This window comes from Mugil cephalus, chromosome 4 (genome assembly GCF_022458985.1).
Source record: "Mugil cephalus isolate CIBA_MC_2020 chromosome 4, CIBA_Mcephalus_1.1, whole genome shotgun sequence".
Taxonomy (NCBI): Eukaryota; Metazoa; Chordata; class Actinopteri; order Mugiliformes; family Mugilidae; genus Mugil; species Mugil cephalus.
The window spans coordinates 22,799,922-22,824,561 of record NC_061773.1 but is presented as its reverse complement, the minus strand read 5'-3'; the positions used below and the strand labels follow the sequence as shown (position 1 = coordinate 22,824,561).

General features: G+C 44.2%; 3 protein-coding genes across 5 annotated transcripts in view; 2 read left to right on the top strand and 1 right to left on the bottom strand.

Moving 5' to 3' along the window:
• The first annotated feature begins 957 nt into the window (after nt 1-957).
• On the top strand, nt 958-8,321 carry LOC125006056 (heme transporter hrg1-A-like). The gene is made up of 3 exons (XM_047581763.1): nt 958-1,435; nt 4,575-4,742; nt 7,225-8,321. Exons 1-3 carry the CDS (start codon nt 1,306-1,308, stop codon nt 7,359-7,361), a joined length of 435 nt encoding a protein of 144 aa, XP_047437719.1. The 5' UTR covers nt 958-1,305; the 3' UTR covers nt 7,362-8,321.
• Nucleotides 8,322-15,880: 7,559 nt separating this feature from the next.
• Nucleotides 15,881-22,141, top strand: LOC125006342 (twist-related protein 2-like). Its single transcript, XM_047582290.1, has 2 exons — nt 15,881-17,091; nt 21,169-22,141. The coding sequence occupies exon 1, from the start codon at nt 16,159-16,161 to the stop codon at nt 16,726-16,728; it is 570 nt and encodes a 189-aa protein (XP_047438246.1). The 5' UTR covers nt 15,881-16,158; the 3' UTR covers nt 16,729-17,091; nt 21,169-22,141.
• A 133-nt stretch (nt 22,142-22,274) lies between these two features.
• The window catches only part of LOC125006341 (histone deacetylase 7-like), a 40,043-nt gene continuing 37,677 nt past the window's right edge, over nt 22,275-24,640 (bottom strand). For all 3 annotated transcript variants that reach the window (XM_047582286.1, XM_047582288.1, XM_047582287.1), the window contains one exon: nt 22,275-24,554. In XM_047582286.1, coding sequence (XP_047438242.1) covers nt 24,533-24,554 — 22 coding nt within the window. In that variant the 3' untranslated portion in view covers nt 22,275-24,532. The remainder of the gene's footprint in view (nt 24,555-24,640) is intronic.

The window sequence follows — 24,640 nt, the reverse complement described above, 5'->3', positions numbered from 1 at the left end:
TAGTCTTGCAGCTGAATCTTTTATTATTTCAGTGCATGTGAGTGAGGGCACTGTTACACCTCAGTGAATATAGGAGGGAATAAAGGAGAGAGAGGATGTGGAAGGATGGACAGGGGAAGGGAAGCAGGTGGTGTTGATAGGACTGTACTTTTCATGTCACCTCACTCAGGATTAAGAGAATCCAGAGGGTTCCTGTGTGTAGATTTCTGGAGACATAGGAGTCCAAGGTAGGTAAAGGTGTCCCAATAGAGGAGCCGAGTCAAAGATAGTGCACACAGTGAAGGAATGAAAAAACAGCTCAGCCCATTTTAGGCAGGATTCATCAATTCTTCATGACGTGACCCAACACGGGCTGGCAAGTGACACCACACGTGCATGTAGGCATGAGAAGGTGGTTTTACTTGGTTGTGGACAGAAAAGAGAGGAGGACACCAGCAGAATTAAAATTTTAAGAAACAATTTAAAATAAATGCAGTGTTTTTGTTGTGTTTTTTTTTTATATATACAAACAGTTAATTCACAAATAGCACATGATTCTAGGATACTGGGACACAGCTTCCACATGAATAAATTAATTAATGGATAAATAAATTAAATAAAAAAAGCACCATTTTGGTTCAACTATGACATACTTTTGGGTCAGTTTATGCTAGTTTTTGGCAAGGTTAGGGGGATTTGGCCTATCTTTGGGGCAGATCTGGCAACATTTTGGAATTCCAAAATTAGTTTTGGCTCAGTTTTAGTTGAGTTTTGTTCTCTGGGGCACACATTTGTGCCGGCAGTGATTCCAAAGCTTTGGCAAAACGGCAGGCCACATTCGGTTCATAACATTTTGCCACGCAGGGCTAGAGATGAGTGACATGTCATGTGTTGTGACTCCCGTGCAGCGTTGAGCAATGTGGGGACAGCTGTCGGCTCCCCGTCGTCCTGCGGGGGGCGCTGCGGCCGCTCGGAACCTCGCCGCTGGGACCGAGCCGTGTTACTTTGGTCGGTAACGTGTGACGTAAAGTGAAGCGATATGTTTTGCAGCTGGGCGACAGAAAAGAGAAGACAACACGGCGAGTTCGCGCTAGAAACGCTTCGTCATGTCTCAGCCTGGCGTGACAGAAAGCATTAGTCAGCGGGACGCACGCGTTTAGCCACGACGAGACCTCCGAGCGGATGCAGTTGTTTTGAAATCCTCACAAATACTCGGCTCTGCTCCAGGTCGAGATCCAGCTCCAGGTCCTGCACCACCTCCAGCTCCAGGTTGTGCTCAGTCTCTCGCTTTGACCCCCGCGCCGCCGTTATCTGTTTTACTTAACAATGGCTGTCAACAAAACGTACATTAGTATCGGCTACGCGGCGTTTGGGATGATAATGGGCTTCTCCGCTTTCCTGGCGTGGAACATCGCGTTCAAACAGCCGTGGACTGCAGCCATGGGAGGGCTGTCAGGTAAAGTAAACAGTCTGTCCTCCACGATCCACTCAGAGCATGACACGGATTTAGTAATCACAGCTGTCTGTCCCTCTGTCTGCGTGTCTGTCTTTTCCAGGGGACAGCTCCTAGTTACAAAACCTGCACAGCAGTTACAAAACCTGCACACTTTGTACACTGTAAAATGATCCTTTTATGTAGAGGTCACTACTCAAAACTTCTATTTGAAGGACACACAAGTCAGTTTAAAAATAACACTCATGTAGGAAATAATATTTTTTTTCACGTTTTCTATGTGGCACATTATTATCATCATCGTAATTATTTATTTTATTTTTTATTGCTCATTTTGCGTTTTTCCTCACCATTCACTTTCTCCTAAAATAATTTATAAGGAAGTGAAATTCCCAGTCACAATGTAAAATAATTACATATATTATTATGTATATATAATAATAATATATATAATGATAATAGTGCAAACAACTAATATGTTCTGGTGTTCAATATTTTACAATTGTGTTTCGATCTTTTCATGCAACTGTGCATAAATTAGTTTATATAAACTTTAAGTGGCTGGAAATTAAAACAAAGCACATGATAAAAATAAGTAAATAAATAAAATGAAAAATGAAGGGAAATGTGGCATAGTGGAAAAATGTAATTGTTCTCGATCAATAGCTTTTCCTTTTTCTATTGTGTTTCTTTGAGTTCAGACTCCTTTAGTCTGGACGTCAGTACGGACAATGCAAGGATTTTGAATTTGTAGCTTGTTGGTTTATAAATAACAATGTTGGATCGTGCTAATTCTGCCAGAAACAACGATTTATTCACAGTTATGTAAACGGTTACAATAAGCGCCGCCTCCCTGCATCTGACCTTTGATATATAGATATAGAAAACTTAACAAGTTTCTATATCTGTGACCTCTGCCCTCATGGTGTTGGCGGGATGTCCTGTATCTGGTGTTAGCAGCTGTTAAGTCAACCGTTTTAGCCAGAAATTCAACGTTTGTCTCGTTTATTTTCCATACAACTAACATTCATGATAATTCCTGATGAACTGCTACTAATACAGTTTTCAGTGTTAAAACTAGAAGCTGCATTTTCCCTTCTCCAAATGGCTGCAAGCCAAAAATACAAGTACTGGAAGGAGTAAAATCTTGCATAGAAAACAAACGCCTGACTCCCACAGAAACACATAGAAACTGTAGCTGTCACTTCCTTCTGTTAAAGTGAGAGTGAAGAAAGAAGCGTGATCTATTGACTCAGCAGTTGGGAATATGCTGCGTCATGAACCGAAAACGCACATTCACCACTCGTGAAGAACAGGAATTCACAACCAGCTAAATTCAGTTCGTATGAACCCTCACCGCTCATATGCACTAATGGAAACGAATGCATTCTGCACTAAGTCTTAGCTACATGACTGTTTTAGTGTTCTCTTTATGTTGAAACTCGACTAATGTTATTTAGTCTAACCCCAGAAGACATCACTGCTCGCAGATAAATCAACCCTAGTGGCCTTAACGTCCACAAGAGTAAGACAAAAATCATGAGGAGCCAGTAAAACTCGAAGATACACAGCTGGAAGAATTGGAGTGTTTTACCTACTTGGGCGGCGTCATCAACAAAGAAGGACCCAAAATAGGAAAGACAAGGGCATCTTTCCCCTTACTCAAGAATATATTGCGCTCAAAAGACAAACAAAAATAAGAATCTCTCAAATATAAAGACCTCGAGAACAACAAATTACACAACCAGCAAAGTGCAAACCTTCACAAATGGATGTCTGAGAAGAGTTCTGAAAATACATTGGCCAGACGAGATCACCAACGAAGACCTGAAGACGAAAACAAAGCAAGCAGCAGCTAGAGACGAAATCGGACGAAGAAGATAAGAAATGGACCGATATCAAATACCACCAGACAGACTCTGGGGAAGAGAAACAGAGGTCGGCCTGGAAACATCTGGAAAAGGGAACTGCAGACGGACATCAAAAAGATGGGACACACCTGGTCACTGATAGAAAAGAAAGCCAGCGGTCCACCTCTCTGGAGGTCCCTTGGGAATAAGAGGAAGAATTTCAGAGATGCATGAAACTTACTTGAAAAGGGTTGAAACTTTTTATCTATTTCGGGAACTGAAGGAATCTGTGTTGCATCAAAGATTTGAGAGTCAACCAACTGATAATATGCCAGGGATGCTCCTATTAAATGAATCAGGTATCAGCCAGATGTGAACAACCAACAGTAAATGATGATCCTCAGTTGAAGATTTTAGTTTGTAGGTCGATTCGTGAGTGTTTCTTTTTGTTTGTGTGTCTTATTCATCTGACCTGCTTTTATCATATCAGCCCTCACAGTCCCTGAGGTCCTTTGGCACCGGCTTTTTAATTATCCCCAAAGACAGATCAAAAACCCACTGGGAGGCTGCATTCAGCCATTACGACCCTAAATTATGGAATAATAATAATGGTAATAATACATTTTATTTATGGAGCGCTTTTAAAAGGTACTCAAAGACACTTCACATTTACAAAAATAATTAAAAACAGCAGAGACAGTATATAAAACACAGAACGGCCTGCCAGAGAACATCAGGACTGTTGATGTTTTTAAAAAGAAGCTCAGGACTCATCTTTTTAATCTTAATTTAATTTCTTTTACTCTTTTATTTGTCCTATTTTACTATTCTTAATCTCTAATGTTTTTTATATTTATTTATTTATTTATTTTATTTAAGTCATTATTAAATCTTTTACTTTTCCTAAATTTATATATATATTATAGTTATTAAATGTATTGCTCATCTTTATCCCTTTATTTTACTCTCTTTTATTCTCAGTTTTTAATCTCCAGTGTTTCCTCATGGGGGTCCTCCACACTGGGAGGTTTGGTTTGCCTGGTGGACTAGGGGGCTCTGCGTCTTGTGTGGGGTCTATCCTGGTCTCTCCGGGTCGGGGTGGGGTGGTCCTCTAGTGCTCTAGTGTGGATGGCCCGTTTTTTGTGTTGCATTGTTATTGCATGAAAAGTGATATATGAATAAAGTTTGATTGATTGATGAAAAATCGCGTGAATTTTTTTTTTTAAGACTAATAATAATAATAGATGTCCTCTGAAAGCTAACGTTGCAGTCGGCCGTGTCTCCTCCCTCAGGTGTGCTGGCGCTCTGGTGCCTGATCACTCACACCATGTACCTGCAGGACTACTGGAGGACCTGGCTCAAGGGCCTCAAGTTCTTCTTCTTCATGGGGATTTTCTTCTCTCTGCTTGCAGTCGTGGCCTTCATCAGCTTCTTGTCCGTTGCCATCAGCAACCATGAGTGTAAGTCGCCTTCAGTTATCACTGAACATATTTTTATAATGTAGTATTTACTCTCATTCAGCCACAACATTAAAACCATCTGCCTAATAGTGTATAGTTCTTTTTCCCTTTGGTGGAAAATAAATGAGCCCTCTCAAAAATGTAATATTTATTATTACATTTTTGCTTTTGACTGACTTTGTTCCTGACTTCCATTGTTTTTGCGTTGTTTATATATTTTCATAACATTGTAACTTTCTTATCTTATTTTGAGCTAATGATTGTTTTCTAAAACAATTGTGTGCAGTAAAAGGGGACTTTTTATTTTTTTCTCACTGTTTAATGTTATAATTAGTTTGTTTGCCCAAATATTTGCCCTGTATTTTATCATAATCACAATCAACTAACTGAAGGGAAAATTACGAAGTTATTCAACAATCATGACGTTTCAAGAAAAAGTATCGGTATCGGCAATACTAGCCCGGTATCGGATTGATACCAAAATTCCCAGTATCGCCCACTCCTACTGCGTCGTCCTGCTTAGACTGGCTGCTGCCACAGTGTGTGTCTAAATAACACTGCATTGCAATGAGATTATTAGTGTTATTGTCTCCACCTGTCATTGGTGTTGATGTTGTGACTGACTGACTATATGATCACACAAATTGCTTGTAATCACAACAGACGCACATTAACTCCCAACGAATGAAAGGGTTAATTTCAGAGTCAACACCTACACCCACAACAGAGAGTAAAAACAACAGAGTGAGTAATATGAGTAACATTAACTAGGTAGAAGTTCAGCAAACCTTTACTGCAGCTAACAAGGAGACAACGAGACGATTAATCGGCTGCTACAGAATATTCCAGTTCTTTACTTTCATAAACTCCTGGTTTATTGGGCCGTTGTCCGTCTGCACTGTGACACAACATCATCTTTCAGTCATCTTTGCCTAAATCTGAGCAGACAGTAAATACCAGATCCACTTTGTGAGTCATCCTGCTGCTTCTGTTTTTTTGTCACATTATCAATAAATCATCATCAATAAGCACCCAGGGCCACTGGAAGCCGTGCATAATCACCTTTTGTGCAACGGCTCATTTGCAAAGAACACAAACTCAGCACAGACTGGAAAATGTGAGAGAGCTGCTATGATCTATAAAAAAAAAAAAAAAAAGGTGTGCCATATCGGTATACAAGCTGTACATAAACACAGTCACACCAGGATTCCCCGATGGATGGGATTTCCCCGTTGACACGTATATGTGTATATGCATATAGGCCTATGGGATTTCCCAAGCACGGCGTAGGTTTAAATTCACGTATGCACTTCCATTAAAGATCTCGGTGAGCAGCTCTCGCAGCCCTGGAGCTTCTACAGTGACAGCCTGGGAGACTTCCCAGTGACAAAATCATAACGAAACAGGCAGGTGCATCAGCGTCATCGGGTGACTTAGAGGGACAAAACCTTTCACACTAAAATTCCAGCTTGATTGCCAGGAAACCTGTGGAGACCCAGGTCAACGCCACTCAAACGATAGTCGGCCCTTTGTCTTTTTTTTTCCATTCGCGTTAATTTTTGTTAATACTTCCTGCTTCAATTTTCAACAACTGAAACTGAGAATTTTGGCTCAACTTTGCTGAGTACAAGTCCTCAGTTAACCTTACCTATTTTTTGTTACTCCAAAACAATTAAATTAAATAATTGCGGAGACGGAGAAGAGGCTGGAAATACTAAAGCGGAAACACGCTACTACAAACAGGACCAGTCACAGCTCAGTGCGTAGCTACATTTCTGGGGAGGTGCATGTAAATTATGACACTGTGTTGTCACCGTCGCCTCTGCTTCAACTTACCACAGAGGTCTATTCCTAAATCATTTCTCTAATTAGGAGCTGAGAGTCAGCACTTTGAGCCCATATAACTTGTATGTTTTTTTTGGTAAAAACCTGTCTCACCACGAATGGAGAAATTCTTCTGTTCTCTCCATCAGTCACAGTGGATTCATTCCTCCACTAACGCTGGAATAGCTAGAATATCAAATATGATCATCTGACAATACATTTGTGTCATTTTTTTTCCACCACGCACCTCTTTGAAGTCTTCTTGACCGAAACTATACATCTAAAACTAAATTTTGTGCCTCAAACCCGGTGGGGTGAAAACACTCCAGTGAACAACACAAGTTTTCTCCGGTTAGTTTGGAAAAAACCTGCCTGTTCTGCACAGACTTCAACCCCGTCCCGATCTGCTTCTTAAGCAAAAGATAAAAAAGCGAAAACCTCATGTCCATGTGAACCCGTCACATCACGTTTATTGTCACTGTTGCAGAGCTGTCGTAAAAATCCCTATCATTTATTGACATTTTTCTGTTTAGAGGATGATGATTACGTGCGATAACTTGCTCTCAGTCGAAGTGTCTTAAAGATTTACTGGAGAGTTATCTAGTTCTTGTTACGTGCATGCATGTGATTGGTTGCCTGTGTGTCTCTGCTGCTATAGCCCTGACCAACCCTCGGAGTCTCTACCTGTCCTGCGTGTGGAGCTTTATGAGCCTGAAGTGGTCCTTCCTGCTCACCCTGTGCGCTCACCGCTATCGCAAGGAGTTCGCCGACATCAGCATCCTCAGTGACTTCTGAGGACACCGTCCCCACATCCTGCAGTGACTGTTCAGACTTTTGGAGCACACACGTCGTGCTGGGTGCTCCGTGATTACTGAAGGGATCACAGGACAGTTCAAAATACTTTGTATTGTGGATGACCACACTAGGTGACACCCTCGCCATTCTTGGCCAGTGTCTCCTCTGCACCTCCTCCGGATTTGTCGTAAGCTCCTCAGCTTTTCAGATGAGTCCGTCCCAGTTTTATATGATTCTTGCAAGCTTTTATTTTCTTACATTTTCCCCTCATCTCATTTGATTGTGAATCCACACGGTTTCCTCTTGACAAAACACACCGAGTCATGTTTTAACTCGCGAGCTCGTCTGTAAGCTGCAGTTCCGTTTCGCAACCACTGGAGGGCACCGCGCTTCCAGCTATGACTGAAGTGCAAATTTAAATGAGCAAAGAAGCAAAGGCATTAACGTGAAGATGAATACTGTGCTTTAAAGTTGATTAACATTCAAGTAGTGTCAGTGTTTTTCAGAGGCCAAAATGAACATGAGGGATTTTTTTTTTTTGTGCAATTTGTAACAAGCGCCACATGTCCTGGTACCTGAATGGGCATTTTTAATCACGAGAATGATTTTTGTAATGTTTTTTTTTTGTGTGTGTGTGACAACAATTAAGATGAATCTGAGCTTTGATTTACCAGTGATACCAGTAATGTGCATGCTTCTTTTATGTTGTGTTGTCCTTATCAAACGCATTTGTGATCATTTATATTGATGCATAATAACATTATTTAGCTCTATTTTCTTCAGGTGTACACTTTAAGAAACAAAACCCCACTGCGTTGTGTGTCCACATGTGTCACTCAAGGTGGGCTTGTACGTGTGTGCGTCAGAGAGTGATGTGAATAAAAAATGTGGTTTTGGCGTCTACTTCGCACTAACTCTTCCTCTTTTTTTAAAAAAAAAAATAAAGAATTGGTTAGCCTCTTTCGCAGTTTCTGTTCCTCTGATGACAAATGTGATTCCTCCTTTTTAAAGAAATTGTAACAGCATTATATTGTTCATGTGACTTTCATATGAGAAAGTGTCACCCGGTCCTGCTAAGCTCTGGTCGGGGGGGGGGGGGGTCAGCATTGGGCATTAGCTTGAGATTTTCACCATAGGACGAAAGGACCTCTTTCCCCAACAAACCGAGCCACATTTATGAAGAGAAAACACCCCACAGCATTGCAAATGCAACAGTGAATGCGGGCCAATAACCTGCACTTTGAAGTCAGGCAATTATTCCATCCATCCACATTTTTTATATTGTCCCTCAAAGGAAAAGCGAGGGGGTGTTTTTGGTGTATGATTTTGTTAAGCCGGCCGCCTGATAGAAGGACTTTGAAGTTGATGCGAAAAACGTGACTGAATTATTACAGCTCTATCAGAGTCTGGTCTTCTAAAACTCCTTAAATGATTTGCTTATGGGGCAGTATCTGCTGTTTCTTACATCCATCCTACAGAACTTAAGGAAACAAGAACATCTAACAGCGCCGAGTGGTTATAAGGGAAGTGAATCCCGCATCATGTTTCAGTATGCACCAGACTTATCAGTAACTTAGATCTCCACGAAGCCACTATCATTATTTCACTTTCTTTGTTGCTCTCCTGCATCCTTCCTCCGTGTTTTAAGGACTTTTTTTTTTTTTTTTTGCGGTGCTTATATCTTAATTGCATTATACTGGTTTGTTTGTGAGCCCCCAGAGTCTCGCAGCATCAAGGTAATTGCGATGTTGTGGTTAGGTCGCCATGGAAACGCGCCTTTTCTCTTTTTTTTATCTGCCTCTTATAAACTTCGACATTAAGAGACTGAAAAACAATCCGGCTCACTTTCCACTGAGCAAGCTGGGGGCTTTGGAACCAAATGCGTCCCATTAAGTTTATACACCAGCCCGTAAAAACGTGTGCGTTTGCGTGTGTGTGCGTGGAGTATGTAAAGAGAGGGAGGGGTCTCGTTTTATTCAATTATGAGCCTCCTTTCTACCCAAATCAAGGAAGGAAGTTGTCCTGACTGGCAGTCTGGCAGAGTGTGGCTAGACTGGAAAACATAGTTTACACATACAAAAAAAAAAAAAAAAAAAAAAAAAAAGGATCCTGAACATCCTGTTCAATTAGAGGCCGCAGAGCAAACGAGAGATGAGTCCAAATGTTCGATGTTTGCACATAGTGTCCTATTTAAGCTTCTGAAACGCACATGTTTTCCTGTGTTGCCGTGCAATTAAATATCAGTAAACAAAAATGTGCATAATTAGATGGTGATAGAAAAGCATCAGCTGCAACTCCACTGCTTTGTAGTTGCTCTTTAGTGCATATCCAAGAAGATATATTTAGTTTACTGCAGTTAGTCGACAGCATAAGATACTGTTTACTATAGATCGAGATATTACATAGAAAATATATGAAGACTTTACAAAAATCCCTCTTGAGTTGCCTTCAGTGGTGAAATCCTACGCTAAAGTATCAGCAAAGTATCGGCCCACCAGGCTAGTTTTCTTTTTTTTTTTTCTAAAGATACTTTTATGTCAATTAAATGCATTAAAGGCCTCATCAAGGAGCCACATGAGCAAATTTCAGAGTATTAAATTACGAGTTGATGCGTAAAATGCCGACTCCGGCTACATTACATAGTGTCTTTAATAGCAGCGCATCCTATTTTATACACTGATCATGTCGCATGCGAGAATTCGGGCAAACTGACCCCACTCAGTGCAGCGGCGCAGGTTCGATTCCAGCCTGCGGCCTTTGCTGTTTGCCGTCCGCTACCCCGTTGAGCTCCATCACTTCTTGTCTCTCTCCAGTGACATATGCCAAATAAAGGACATAAAGTTCAACAGAAAGAAACTGTGACTGAGCAAAGCAGGAAAAAAAACAGTAATGTGTCCCTCTGAAGTGCAGCAGAGCAACAAAAAAATTTTTTAAAAAAGTAAACGTTACCTTGAACGACTGATAAATAGTGACCGGTGATTCATTTTTTCTGTCTTTCCACTGCCAGGGATGAATAGCGGTATTATTAATGTCAATGTCGGGCATTTGATCTAAAATAAGAAGCATCATGAGGAAGAAAAAGAAGAAGAGGGGAAAAAAAAAAAAAAGCTAAATGAAAATCTAACATCTTGAATTGGTCGAGAACCAGATGGCCTCTTTGACATTAAGAAGTCGCTCTGGCATTTTAAGAAGGCAGTCCCAGAATGATTTCCGAGGAACTTCCGCAAAGCGTGGTACAAAGCCCACAGATATTTAGGCAATATCCATAGCAATTTACTGTTTTATTTACAAACTGAAACATATGTTTCGAGACCTCGGCGGCCCCCTCCCCTCCCATCTCTCCCTATTATTACCACACAGATTTACTGCTGCAGCATTTCTCCCACACTATTTGCTTTTTTCCCCTGCATCTGTCTGCCTCCATCGTCTTCGTCCATCACTCATCAGTCAGTCGGAGCCGAACCCACCCCTCCCTTAGCCGCCCGGCCCCACCCGAACCCCTGCAGACGTGCCTGCTGACAGCACAGTAGATGCCCTCCCCTCGCCCTCAGAAATCGATTTTACCTCTTCTGACTCTTGCGCGATGCTCTCCGTGCCTCTGGGTGCCCCGCATCTGAAACGTTTTACGGAGACACATATTTGCTGTTTCAGAGCACAAAGGGATACGCCATGGCAGGGAGACGTTTGAAGTGGCTTCACAGGGGGAACCAGAACCAGAGCGAGGGATTTGAGAAACCATAAAGAAACGTTAACGCAATGTAACTTTGGTTAAGGCCATCTAATCTAATGGAAGTGGGGACTGATTCAATGTGAAGGCAGACCCCTTTGAAGCCGGCCCTGTTGATGTTTCTAATGCAATAGCTCTGCTGGAGGAACGTAGCATTCCTCCGCACCTCGCAGACACTGCTTCACTGTGCGTTTTTGACAGCGCTGGCTGCGTGATAGTGTGTAATCCCGGAGATCCCAGGTTGACACAGCTTCCAGGAACCAGCATTTTGAAGTGTGAGGCTGGAGACAGCAGCGCTCCCTGACAGGCTGCTTATCTTCAGAAATTATTGCTCAGCGTGATTCGGGGCGTGAGTCTTTTTTGGATCCAGAAAGGTATTTTAATATCGAGGCATTTAAAAGGAGCGGCGGCGGCGGGGAACGAGCAGGGAGCACGCTGCGCAAGCTGCGTGTGTCAAAAGCGCGGGTTTTTTGGGGGGGGGGCTGAGGGTGCAAGTCAGCGAAAGGCCGTCTGTCCGTCCTGCCGCTGGGTTCCGGCGGTGGAGTGACTCGCGGCCTGATTTCTTGAAGTTCTTGTGAAACGGGGCCCACGACCCAGCTGTGATCTGCTGACTCACTCAGACGCTTATTTGTGTTTACGAAGGAAGTGAACATGTTCAATTTCGAGCGGCTGACTCAGCAGCAAAAATGGCTTTCTGCTAAATATAGAGCCCCATCACGTCAGCGCCTTTCTGCCTCGCCGCTCAGAGTCAGCATTACAGGCTAAAACTGAAATATGCAGTGTTTATCGTTGATGGATGATCTGATAGAAATCTATTCTGTATTTATATCTGATGAAGCCTCGCTCCTGCATCACATTAGCTCATGCACGACCTGCACATGTTGCATGTTACGATGTAACTCTGAACAAATGTATTTTCTTTCTGTGTAAAAAAAAAAAAAAAAAAAGTGAAATGAAAGCACCACTTTAACCTGTTATAAAAAAAAAAGTCCTCCCCTCCACCCACCCACTTATTTTTATCAGGCAGTTTGAGAGGAGCAGCTGCATTTGACCCGAACGGCTAGTGCATCTCAGTCTGGTCATCTACGTCTCGTAACCGTCACAAACGAGCCGTACGAATCTTGCTTCAGTCTGACCCGGTGCTCAGCTGTGAGCTCCACTGGGACTGTTTGTAATGTGCCGCGGACGGACCCCAGCACTTAACCACTGTAATCAGAGCCAGGGCAGGATATTGGCTAAATTACACATGAAAGCAGCTACATTTGAAGGAAGCTTGAGCGCTAAATATTTTGATAAATTACAGCCTAATACGAGAAGATAAGTCACCGCTAAACAAGAATAACACGGGCCTGCACGCAGTGAAAAGAAGGAAAGCTTTTTTTTTTTTTTTTTTTTTAAATGCAACATTTCACCTACTTTCAAAAAAACAAGCATCTATCCAGAGACATTTGACCCACAAAAAAAAGTAGTTCCTTAATCTCTGGGTCTTTTAAGCTGTTGTTTCGGAGCTTTCTATCGAATCACAAGGCCGTCGTTAGAAGAAGGAGCTCACCAGATGTTAATTTGCTAACATTTTTTGACCTTTCAGGATGTTTAAGATTCTTAATGAATTGGATGTGGTCATTTCAGATCGCAGATTTCACAGAAGATATGTTTATTAGTGGAGAGGAGAGGAGTTTTAGCTTAATTCAAACCACAAACGTGGGAGAAACAGATGCAGCCCAGTAGTTTAGCTAAAACTAAACCGGTTTTACTTTACTGTTGTTTTCCTTTTTGCTTTAACTGTCATGCCACGTAACGTGTTAAATACGTGTGCTTTTTGGTGGAGTGGTTGCGGCTTCTCGCACAAACACACACATCTTCACATGTGACTTTCCCGCAAAACCACTGCAGATGATTTCTTCAACATCATCGACAAAAGGTGAAGACTTGATCGACGTCTGCAATCGTAATCCCCGCCCCACGCTCGGACATCCTCCGCAGCACACCTCTCGTCCTCATTATTAGTCCTCCTCCCACGTCCACCCCACCACCATCCCCCCACCTACCGTACACCTTCGCCCCCTGCTCCTCCCCCTCCGCCCTGCTTCTCCTGAACCCCTCTAAGTGGATACCCCACAGGAAGGGCTTCTCCAGGGGGGAAATGGGTCCCAGATGTCTGCCTTTGTGTCGCTATAGGCTCCTCGGGAGAGATGGAGCCCTTGAAGGATGGGAATGGGGTGGCGGGGTTGGTGGTGGTAATGTGTGGAGTGTGTGTGTGTGTGTGTGGGAGGGGGGGTGGAGGTTGCATAGTGTGCTGTGTGCAAACATCAATAACAGCAGCCAGGAGGGTGAAGAAACTCCCAGGGTGAAGGTGAGGAGGAGGAATTTAATGATTGGTTCCTTTTGTTGGGTCAGCGCGGATTTCCAAACACATCACTTACGATTGGTCACACCACCGCTCTCCTACCAGCTGCGTACGTCAGCGCGGAGCTTCGACCTTTCCATGCGTGACGGTAATTGAATTGACTGCATTACGAACTTAAAGAAACTCCTCTTTTTTTTTTTTACCCAACTTCAAAGTTTCAGCGTGGCTACTCCTCAGAGCCGTATTCCTGTCAAGACGAAACCATATGGAGACAGAAACAGACAATACAACAACCGGTTTTGATATCCAAGCCGTCCCGCGTGTGTTTATGAAAGCCTATACGCTGTATGTATTGATGTGTATGATCTATTTTCAGCTCCACAGAGGGTTAATTATGACCCCTGTGGAAACAGAGCGAAGATGAGAGCAGGGCCTAAGTGTTTAGTGAAACATTATGTCAAGACTCTGACAAGGAAATGAAATGTGCAACATCAATCAGCCTATGAGGATCGAGATCAAACGAGGCTCCACACTCCTGCATCTGGTTCTGTTTGGACAGCCTCACTTTTTCCCCCCTTCTCCCTCTCCTTTCTTCTCCTTTTCTTTTCCCCTTTTCTTATTCTTCTCCCCTCTTTTTTTTCCCCCTTCCTTTCTATTCTTCTATGCGCCACGACATTCCTGTTGGCCTACCCGCTACGTTAGCTCATTTTTTCCATGATGGTGGCACAGAGCCACGCTTTTTGCTAAAGGTAAGCAGCGGCTTCTGAGATTAGCCTCAGCAACAATGACTTTCCTGTCCTTCCCCTGAGCTCCCAATAAGCTCTGCATCTAATACCAGTTAATCCCGGGGAGGACTCGGCACGTTATGTAAAGTTAACCTCATACAATTGCGCGTCTCTGTCCGCGGCCTTGCTTTGATGGCCATTTTTTTTTTCCCTTCCTCTTCTTCTTCCTCAAAGTTGATTGAACCCAACTGGGATTGAGCTACTTTCCGCTCAACGCCGCTCCGTGAATGAAATGTAAACCAGTGCAATCACGGGGCTCATCAAAAATCTTCTGAGCCGCTCCCCCGCTCATACGATCCCTCAAACGCCCCGACAATCACACCCAAAATCGCTGGCTATGAGCTGTCAGGCACCGTGTACACGGTTCACACACAATCCAACGAAAGTTTTCTACGGAAACAGCACCAGTTCCCGAACATCCGCCTGTGGTCTATCTGGACGGGGTGAAGCAGGTGAAACACTAACCCTGTGACAAATTTTGCGGACGCGAAGGTGTCGAAACGTAAAACCTGCCTTTAAGTACACTGTCATCAAAAAAAGTACACAATTTCTGCAGCGGAAAACTCCCCCACGAGATTTCTCTGCAGTGATGCACGGATGAGTCACCGGGGTCGTGACGCATGAAGGTATAAATGGTTGCTGTTGTGAAACTGATACAAAGGAATTCAAATGTAGATTTACGCAAGAGCCGGCCGTTAGCCCAAATTGCGGGTTGCGCCGATTAAACAAACACAACCCGTTGTCATTTTCTCAGCGGGGCCTACCTGCTGTGTCACGACTGCCGATGTGAGGAAAGCGTTTAAGTGGCTGCAGACCCAGATGGGTCCGCGGTGTGGAGGTGGAACATGTGTCGGCTCTGCCTCGGGGCCATGGATGGCACAATTAGGTGCTCTCTCACCTCTGCAGTCTGAGGTCTCTGGGCCACTGAGGTCAGGGGTTGTTTAGGGTCCCGCCAGCGCTCCCATAACCCAACATATGAGACAGCTGACGTTGGAGGCGATATTAGAGGCGCTCTGATGTCAGAAGAGCTTTTTCAGCGTGTTTGCAGACATGGTGACATAAGAAAAACTTCTTTTCCAGGGTGTACTGTGTGTTGCACAACATCACTTTTTTTTTTTTTTTTTTTAGTTTTCAGGACTTTAAAATCAGTCTTGACAGTTTTATTGATCATTTATAAGTTCTTCGTTTAACCTATAAATCCTCCTCCGTTCTACTTAGTGATCCCCGGTTTTGTGAGGAATCTGCATCAGCGTGTGTGACTTGTGGCCTCTATGTCGCAGGTTTGTTGTCGCAAAACTTATAAGAATGTTCACCGTGAGCGCCACAAAATATCGTGAGCATTAAACACCGATGCTCACACGTGGTGACTGTCAGAAATACAAGGTTTGTGTGAACATGAGGATGCAGGCTGGACTGCCGGTCCAGGTCCAGCCCAAATCTGGAACCCATAAAGCCTCAGACATCGCTGCAACATTAGACACGCCACATCTTATTGGCTGGGAGCGCCACTTACCCCCTTTCTCTATCACCCGCCCAGCTAATGCACACTTCCTGCTTTCCGTGCCTGTCTTAGGCCGGACCACACCCTCTGGAAGTCCGCTGAGCCAATGAGAGCCGCCCGCAGGCCCCGGGTTAGCGTTCCGATATAAAAGAGTCGGAGGTGGACCTGCCTGTCAGATGGTTTGTTGTTGTTCTGTCTGGAAGTTTTAGAGGGGAATGGGAAAGCGAGAAATTTAACAAGCTAACCAGGAAACGGGATACTCAGGCGTCCAGTCCGATGGAGCTTCAGCAGCCGTAACTTTGCCCGACGGAAGAGACAGCTTTTGTTGCACAAGCTTGTCGAGCTCAGGTTTGTTGAGCCTGCCAGCGAAGTGAAGAAGAGCCTCGCAGCATCCTGTCTTCGCAGTGGAGGTTGGAAGGTCATCTGTGGAGAGTACAATGAGAGAAGAGGTGTGCACCAACTCCCCTGAAGGAGGACTGGGGGCCAGTGAAGAGGAGCTGGAGAGGGGGTCGAAAAAGAGCCTCCAAACAGGGAATCGAAAACGCTCCCCTTATCCTAAGAAGGACAGCCTCAGTCAGGCGGAGGAGAGCAGCACCGGCAGCCCCAACAGCCTGCTGCCGTCCGGGCCGAAGAGGGTGAAGAAAAGCCCCACGACGATCGTGACGCTGGCCCCCACGTCTTTGGGGCCCAGGTCGGAGCCGCCGTTCGAGGAGCTGCACTCTCAGCGGGTTATCGCCAACGTGCGGGAGCGTCAACGCACTCAGTCCCTGAACGACGCCTTCGCCTCCCTGCGCAAGATCATCCCCACGCTACCTTCAGACAAGCTGAGCAAGATCCAGATCCTGAAGCTGGCCTCGCGCTACATCGACTTCCTCTACCAGGTGCTGCAGAGCGACGAGATGGACGCCAAGCTGGCCAGCTGCAACTACCTGGCCCACGAAAGACTGAGCTACGCCTTCTCCGTCTGGAGGATGGAGGGGGCCTGGGCCATGTCCACCAGCCACTAGGACCCCGCTGAACCTCTCAAACACCCTCTTGTGTCCACACGTCCAACCTCTCTCTCCCCCCCTTCTCCTCCCCCTCCAACCTCTGTCTGTGTTTGCACCCACTTCCTGACCTCTGAACCTTTAAATTCTTCCCCTACGGTCTGATCTTAACCTTTTCATCTAAACCCTTCGCATACATTTCTCATCCCACACGACCTCCGTGTCCCGAAACGGTTCAGTCACGCTGAACGTCCCCGATACCCCTCCACACTCCTCCTCCCTCCCTCCCCCCTCCTCGTTTACCCTCCACTCTTTCCACTTCGCTCCCTTGTCTGTCCCACAGTTTCGTCCAGTGCAACAAGTTGCTCCACTGCAGCCCCTCAGGTACGGACAAATCGTGCAAACACACACACACACATTTACACAGGCGCTAGCAAATGTACGTTTAAAACGTGTACATGTGGTCGTAAATATCAGTGGTTTGTGGGGCCTTCTTTTAAAATAGCGTGAAAATGGTCACATTATTCGAGGCCTGACAAACACTAGCACTACGCAAACACATGTATGTGTATGTGCTGTTCAAACGTTTGTAAAATTCAGCTAAATTTTGATTATTCACATTACGTTATTATGCATGGACACAGTGTAAAGTCAATGAAAACCTTTTATTTGCAGACATCTACCAAGTAACTTATATCACGTTTGCTTCGGGGAGCTGAATTTAATTGTGGCAAGGCTGATTTATAACTCAATTAAAACATTAAAATGTTAAATTGCTCTCAGTTACAACACAGCCGCACATGGTGAGAGGGCCCACGTTTATTAGCAACGGCTTTTTTTTTTTTTTTTTGCATTTGCACGTTTAAATACAATCTGCTCATTTTAGCTTTCTGAGCCTGAAATTTGGAAAATGAACAGGCAAAACACGGATCCCGAACGACATAGTGATGACTGCAGGAGAAGGCCATTTTAAATAAAAACGTAAAGATCTGTGACAGTGTTTAGTTTATGCCTCGTGTCTCAGATCATCTCCAGTAGATCTACGTAAACATGTTCATTTTAAACTTATCGCGCAAATTTAATGAGTGATTTTTGGTTCGACAAAAAAGTAAAAGATCAATGAAATTAGAATAAATGTTTTTTAAAAAACAAAATCAAAAAAATAAAAAAAAATAAAAGCAACATTAATATACAAAGCCACAAGACCAGAGTCCAACAATCTGAATTTATACGTTATTGACAGGATAAGATAGGAATTTGCAGAAACGTTGAAGTTTGTAGTATATTCCAATTAAATATAAGGCAAATGCAATTTAAAATGAATTATAAAAATAAGAAATAAAAACACGTAAAATCAATGGCTTTAAACCTGTGCCAGTGTGTGATTCAGCCATAAACAAGCCTCTCTGCCTACATGCACACAATCATTTTAATAAACCTCCAGGAGTCCTGAACCCTCATCAACAGAAACAACTCCTCAACGTTTCCTGGCTACAATAAATAACATGAGCGTGATTAGTGTGTAAATTTAATCTTCCCTCTCGGTTGTTCCATAAAATTAAATGAACAAACTGCATATTATCATCTTCGTAATCTAAACTCTGCAGCTCCAGTGTTTGACAGACCTCTGATGTACTTAAGACAAATGTTTTCCTCCTCGATCTCCAGGGTCTGGGGCTCTTTTTTTTTTCTTCTTCTTCTTTTTTTTTCTTCTTCTTCTCCAACCATTTTAACTGACACCAGATTCCTGCACAGGTACAGCATGGAAGGAGGGAAAGAAAGGGAGAGTGGGGAGGAAAAAGTGGAAGCACCTCTTTCTTTCTTTCTTTCTTTCTTTCTTTCTTTCTTTCTTTCTTTCTCTCTCTCTCCCCTGCAGCCTTGCCCTCTCTCCTCAGGATCTTGTATCGTGCAATCAGGCCTCGCCGGGGCCCAGACAAGCAGGAACCTTTAGATTGGAAACAGTTGTGTGGTATTAGGAAGGTGTGTGTACCAGGGTTAGGGTCAGGCACACGGGCCTCTGTGTGTGTGTGTGTGTGTGTGTGTGTGTGTGTGTGTGTGTGTGTGTGTGTTTGTGCGTGTGTGTATTCGTGTATGTGTTCGCAGTGAGCTTTAATTAGCTGTGCAGAAGTGTGTGTGTGCGTGTGTGTGTGTGTGAACATGTGCATATAAGTAAACAGGAATACACTCGCAGATGTTGTTTCAGTGATTTTTATCTCCCCCGTCTCCTGCTTTTAGTTTTCAGTTACATTTACCCTAAAAGCCCGACAGGAAGTCCCTCAAAAATAAAATGACAACATATAAGCTTTTAAATGTGACGGGGAGCAGAGGCTGTGTGTGTGTGTGTGTGTGTAGAGAGAGAGAGATGTGTCTGTGTTTCTGTGCTGCACACTTTCTCATCAGCTCAGGTCAAGGTAAACACACACACACACGCAGATCTCTGAGCGGTCCATGATTACAAACATGTGCAGAATTCAGCGTGCAGGAATGATACTACAAGGCGATACGTATATACAATACACTGTCCAGACACGCACGCCACGCAGCTCTCGGGCCATGTGCACACTCCAGGTGTTCAGCTCTGAATTACTGTTAAAACCTCCAGCGGCCTCAGCAGCAGTCGTCGAACGCCGCGGATGAAAAAAAAGCCAAGGCCCCCCCACACCACCACCCCAACCCCCCCTTCCCCACCGTACGGACGAGCCAGCTGTCCTTGAACGCATCGCTGTTGCCATTACCTACCACTTTGCACGCTCTGCCTGTTATCATCAGCTCTGCAGGGGCCGCCGCAGAAAGTGCTAGAAACTCCTGCAGCCGAGCTAAACGTGCAATTTTAGGAGGGAGATGAGGCTAGAGGGAGAGTCAGGGAACTTCAAAAGCGGAGCGTGCACGCATGTGTGTCTCGAAGCCGAGCGTGCTGATGAGGTCATGCGTGTGGGCCTTAAATAACACATGTCACTCGTACATGTAAACGTGCTCGGAATACAGGCAAACTTTTCCGAAACCTTTGAAATGACCCCTCAAAACGACGCTTTAAACTGCGGGTTTGGGCGCAGGGATCGGCTCACTGTTTTCGTCTGGGTTCGGGCCGATCCGTGCATAGCACAGAAATGCGAAAGTGTCCCTAAAACGTGGTGCCCGCCGCGTAAAGAGAAGCCCTTCGTGTTTTCCTTGGAGGTCCATGGCACGCACGCACCGACGAACGCGGGCGCACCGCAGACGGATTTCGGTGGATTTTTGATGAGCACGATCCCGAAGACGTGTGGGTGTCTGGCTCAGCATGAGACTTTCAAAATGAGAGGATTGTTCTGTTTGAGTTGGAAAAAACAATACTCTCCTTTCTGTTTATACAATAATCACAATGCCTGTCACTGCTCTTCCCTCTGCCGGAACCCCTGGCTCTGCTGCGTCCACGCATGTGTGTGTGTGTGTGTGTGTGTTTACAGCTGTTGGATGCTCTTCTGTGCATATTAAAATCTCTGGCTTTTACTCCTGGCTGATCTGGGACCAGATGTAAGGTCCTCTGCGGCTCATCTGCGTTTTTTTTTTTAAAAGCCTCATCCAGAAGTTGTGGCTTCTGATAGTCATCTTTATTTTTAGAGATCCACACAGAGAGCTGGGCGCAGGTGGGAGGGTACGTTGTGTATATATATATATGTGTGTGTGTGTGTGCGTTTGACATGGGCTCGTGCATATATCCATATGTGTGTTTGGCCAGACAGCTGCAGGGATAGAGGGCCACGGGGGGAAAGGCCTCTGGTTTGACACGTAGGCAACAAAAAGACCACATGACTGGAGCTCAGGGCGCATCAGGATCTGTCAAACTGTCACGTGCCGTTCGCAAAAAAAAAAACAAGAGTTGAAATTAAAAAAACAAAAAAATTAAAAAAAAAGTGTAGAAGAAAAAGAAAAAAACTAAAAGAACTTCTAAACAGAGAGGTGATTACTGAAAGTAAATACGGGACAAACATCAGCGACTACAAACAGTAGGGTTTGATTTACAACTTCAGCTCCACCGCCCCGTAACGTGGAAAAAATGCACCTTTTGCTTTCAATTTACGCGTTCACGCTTTTGTGGCACGATTAAAGTCATGTGACGGGGACAACACCCGCAAACATGCGTTTAACTTCTGCTCCGCGGGACAGATTCTCTCTCTCTCTCTCTGTCTTTATGTCTTTCTAGAAGCAAAGAAAGGAACGCTGTAATTAGGGAGAGCTGCAGATGAAATGTTTGCTTGTTAAAACAAGAGAAGTTGAGGAGCTGTAGGGATTTTTCCACTTTCCACTAAACAGAAGTGTTTGTTTGCGTGTACACACATTTTATAACCTCAACACACATCTCCGGTCTTTGAGCTTGGGCGTTGAGGCTTCAGACTGGCGCGCGATGAAAAACAAAAAGAAAGAAAGAAAAAATCTCTCCTTATCTCAATGTGTCGACTCTCCTCTGTGTCCCTCTCTCCGCAGAAAATCGACAAATGGAAAATTCTCTACACTCGAAGACGTCCGTTCCCGCCTCACCAAGTGTCTTTTTTCATCTTTGTCCCCCCTTTGCCCTCCGTCCTCCCCCCGGACACGTGCTCAAGCCATGACTCTTAAGACGTCGTCTCACAGCCTTCACAGCGGAGCATTTCAGAGACTCTGGTGAGACGCTGAACTCATTAAATGATGAAAACGAGAAGAAAACAAAACAGCTGGCCTGCGGTGACAATGAAACAAAATGGCTGCTGGTTCGAGTGCCTTCGGTAACACCGTAATAACCACTGTCAACCTGACTCTCCACGTCGGGCGACTCCCTGCCAGACAGACATTAGGATGACTAATGATAATGGCGCAGTGATGGTTAGAGGGCGGTCACAGCCAATGAATGTTTACAGCTAAAATGCTAATAAGCTAATCGCTCTGGATCTCAAGGCCCCGTCTTGTGGGAAGAGGAAGAGCACGAGGAATCTGACGCAGATCTTTGTCGTGCTGCAGTAACTGGATAGCCTTCTGTGTATTTTGGGGTTTTTTAAAAGTGTTTTCTGTTTGCGAACGTGCGCTGCTTAAACCCTGCTTATGCGTTACTCTCGGCTTTAAAGAAAAATGTTTTAAACCACTGATCAGCCGCCTGTTTATTTTCACTTTTTTTTTTTTACTATAAGTGAGGAAATTTTATTTTGTATTTGTTTGTTTTTTTTTACATAAAAGATGCTTGTTTTCTTGCAGCTTTAAGATACCTTAAAAAAAAAGTATTCTCAGTGAATAATGCAAAAAAATAAAACAGCAGCGAGTTCCTTGTAAAATGCGCTAAAGTGGCGCCTGCAGCCTCTTTAGAGTAGATTCATTTGTATCCTGAGTTGCTGTGTGATTGTGTTTTTGCTGTGTTGTGTTTGCTTTTGATATTTTTTTTTTTCTCGTGTCATCTCCTGTGGACAATAAAACTTTCCTGGATGTTGTATATAAGTCTAATATTTTCATTATTCACGAGTAGCGCGGCGATGCCTCGCCGGTTGGCATCCAAATGTGAGCGGGCGCAAGTTGAGCTTGTTAAAATATACAAACATGTCATCAGAAATAAATGAACAATCAGATGTATATAATTTACCTTTATTAAGGTTTATTTTTTTTTTTTGGAAAGGAAAATAGTAGAAAAAAAAAGGCAGATAAAACAAGACGTTATTATGTACACTGTACAGAAACAATATCAGACAGTCAGTTACGATCAAACTGGACCTGGTCTGTAGTTTTAGTTAAGCTCCAGTTTTGTTTTTTTTTTGTTTCTTTTAAGGCTACCTTCACACAGGTTGGTCAGCATGATATGTCAATTGATAATTTGGTCTCTAAGAAGGCACGGCGTTCATCGCTTGAACGCAAAAATAAATCATTCGCATGATTTAAGACAAAGAGATAAGACACGATGTATGTCAGGTCGACGTCACGGAAGGTTTCTCTTAAAGTATTTCAAAGCTACACTCCGCTGTTTTAAATGTTTGTTTTTTTCACATTCTCGTTACATGAGCAAATATCCAACAGGTTTTTTTAGCTGCAAGCACACACACACACACACACAAACACAAGTGCGCGCGCGCACACACAAAAACGCGACATAAAGGAAGAAACGCAAAAAAGCCAACATACTGTATTAGCACCATCATAACTGTGTTAGTCATGCAAAGAGCACTTCAAAGGCACGGCATCCGAATGTATAAATAGAAGTCGAATGAATCTGTTTATGCATCCGTCCTGTGCTTTCGGTGCTTTTCGTCTGTTTGGATGGAGAAGAGAAACATTCACAAACTCCTACAAAGTCTTTGAAGTTCTTCGGGCCGTGCCAGTCCAGGGACAGCACATTGTTCTCATATGCTTTGGTTGCGCTTAACCTGTGTCCAATTGCACTGTGTGGATTTTCAACTGTCTCAGTACTATTGCTCCACTGCTAAAATGCCATTGTTTGGTCCGGGAGCAAAACATCCCCGGCGCTGACAGTAAACAGAGCGGCGTTACATAAATGATGAACAATGGGCACGCCAGGCTGTCCTTGTTAAGAGAAAAAAATAAAGTATATTTAACTAATACAGCAGGAATGCTCATCCACAGGTAGAAACACTGGTCCACTTAAGTTCAGATTCTGACCCTCGCGCCTGAGGGCGGCGTTAAGTGCACTTTTGTGTGATTGTCGTTAAAAAAGTCTTTGGATCTTCATCGCCACATGTACAATCATGACTTGAGTGGTCATACTGCACCGAGGCATCATGGGTGATTTCTGACTTTCTGAGTTCCCCCGACGCCGATTCTTGTTCATGCGCGTCGGGGGAACTTTTAAGGCTCACTGCCATCGATGCCCCAGCGACCAGAGGTATTAGCTCTTCGCTGTGACCAGTGCCACGGACGCAACTACACTACGCAAACGCTTACATATTTAAGATGCATGGCTTTGTCAGAGGCTGACGTGTCGTCTTTTTATCTGTATATCGGGAGCATTAACAATAACTGCAGCGCTCGAAAGCCTTGCTGCATGTGCTCGCCCGACAGGCCAAGAAAGAAAAAAGGTTTAAGAAAATATGTGGACATACAAAACAATATGAAACACATGTCTCTCAGACTTCATCGTAGCTTCACTCTGGATTACTGGATCCCGCGGAAAAAAAAAATAAAAAAAAATAATAAAATATATCTCGCGCTGACATTCACAAAAATGTGTGTCGCAGATCAAATGAACGGGGTTTTCAAATAAACCGAAACCATGAACAAACAAGATGTTTGATTGTCAACGCGCGTCTCGTCCTTCTCGTCCGGCTTGCGCTGCGGAACGATTCAGTGCAAGGTTGATTGGGAAAAATCTCTTCCTTCATTGGATTCTTTGTCGCACGCAGGCGACTGACGTCATCGCAGCCAGCGGGGCCCGTTTAAACTGCGGAGGACACGCCTGCTCCCCTTCACCTGTGACTCCATCGAGCTGAGGCGACCCCTGGTCCCACCTCTGAGGTGAAGGCCGTCAGAGTGGTCTCGTGCCAAAAACACAAAGTCAGTGAGTGAGGTGTGTGAGTTCGTTCATGCTACGTCATGTTGCCGCAAGAGATCCTTCATTAATCTGCTTTGTGTCAAGTTTTTTTTTTTTTTTTTGAAAACTGTCTCTTGGTCCAGTGAAGGACGTCCCCTCCAGGAATGAAAAGATGACTGTGGTCCAGATGACTGTTCTTCCTCAGTGTGTGTTTGAAATCAGAGTGGTCAGCCAGTAGTCATGCAGGTGCGGTTATTGTGAGGTTTTGTGTCTCTGCTTCCAGTGATGGTCCGAAAGCACAGCTTTGCGTGTGCGCTCACTGAAGGCAACCGTCAGGAGATTCCTCCTTCAGAGAGAATCGGGATGTTTCCTTAAACGGATGAGAGAAATGCAAACGTTTAGATGCAATCGGACACGTGACTGCAGCGGTGCGCGAAAGAAGACGCCGCCCCGTAC

What these genes read in the sequence shown, in the direction of transcription:
- LOC125006342 (XM_047582290.1), top strand. Translation starts at nt 16,159, where the DNA reads ATGAGAGAAGAGGTGTGCACCAACTCCCCTGAAGGAGGACTGGGGGCC.
- LOC125006056 (XM_047581763.1), top strand. Translation starts at nt 1,306, where the DNA reads ATGGCTGTCAACAAAACGTACATTAGTATCGGCTACGCGGCGTTTGGG. An exon ending in AGCCATGGGAGGGCTGTCAG is followed by an intron (nt 1,436 to 4,574) that starts GTAAAGTAAACA and finishes CTCCTCCCTCAG; the next exon opens with GTGTGCTGGCGCTCTGGTGC. An exon ending in TGCCATCAGCAACCATGAGT is followed by an intron (nt 4,743 to 7,224) that starts GTAAGTCGCCTT and finishes CTGCTGCTATAG; the next exon opens with CCCTGACCAACCCTCGGAGT.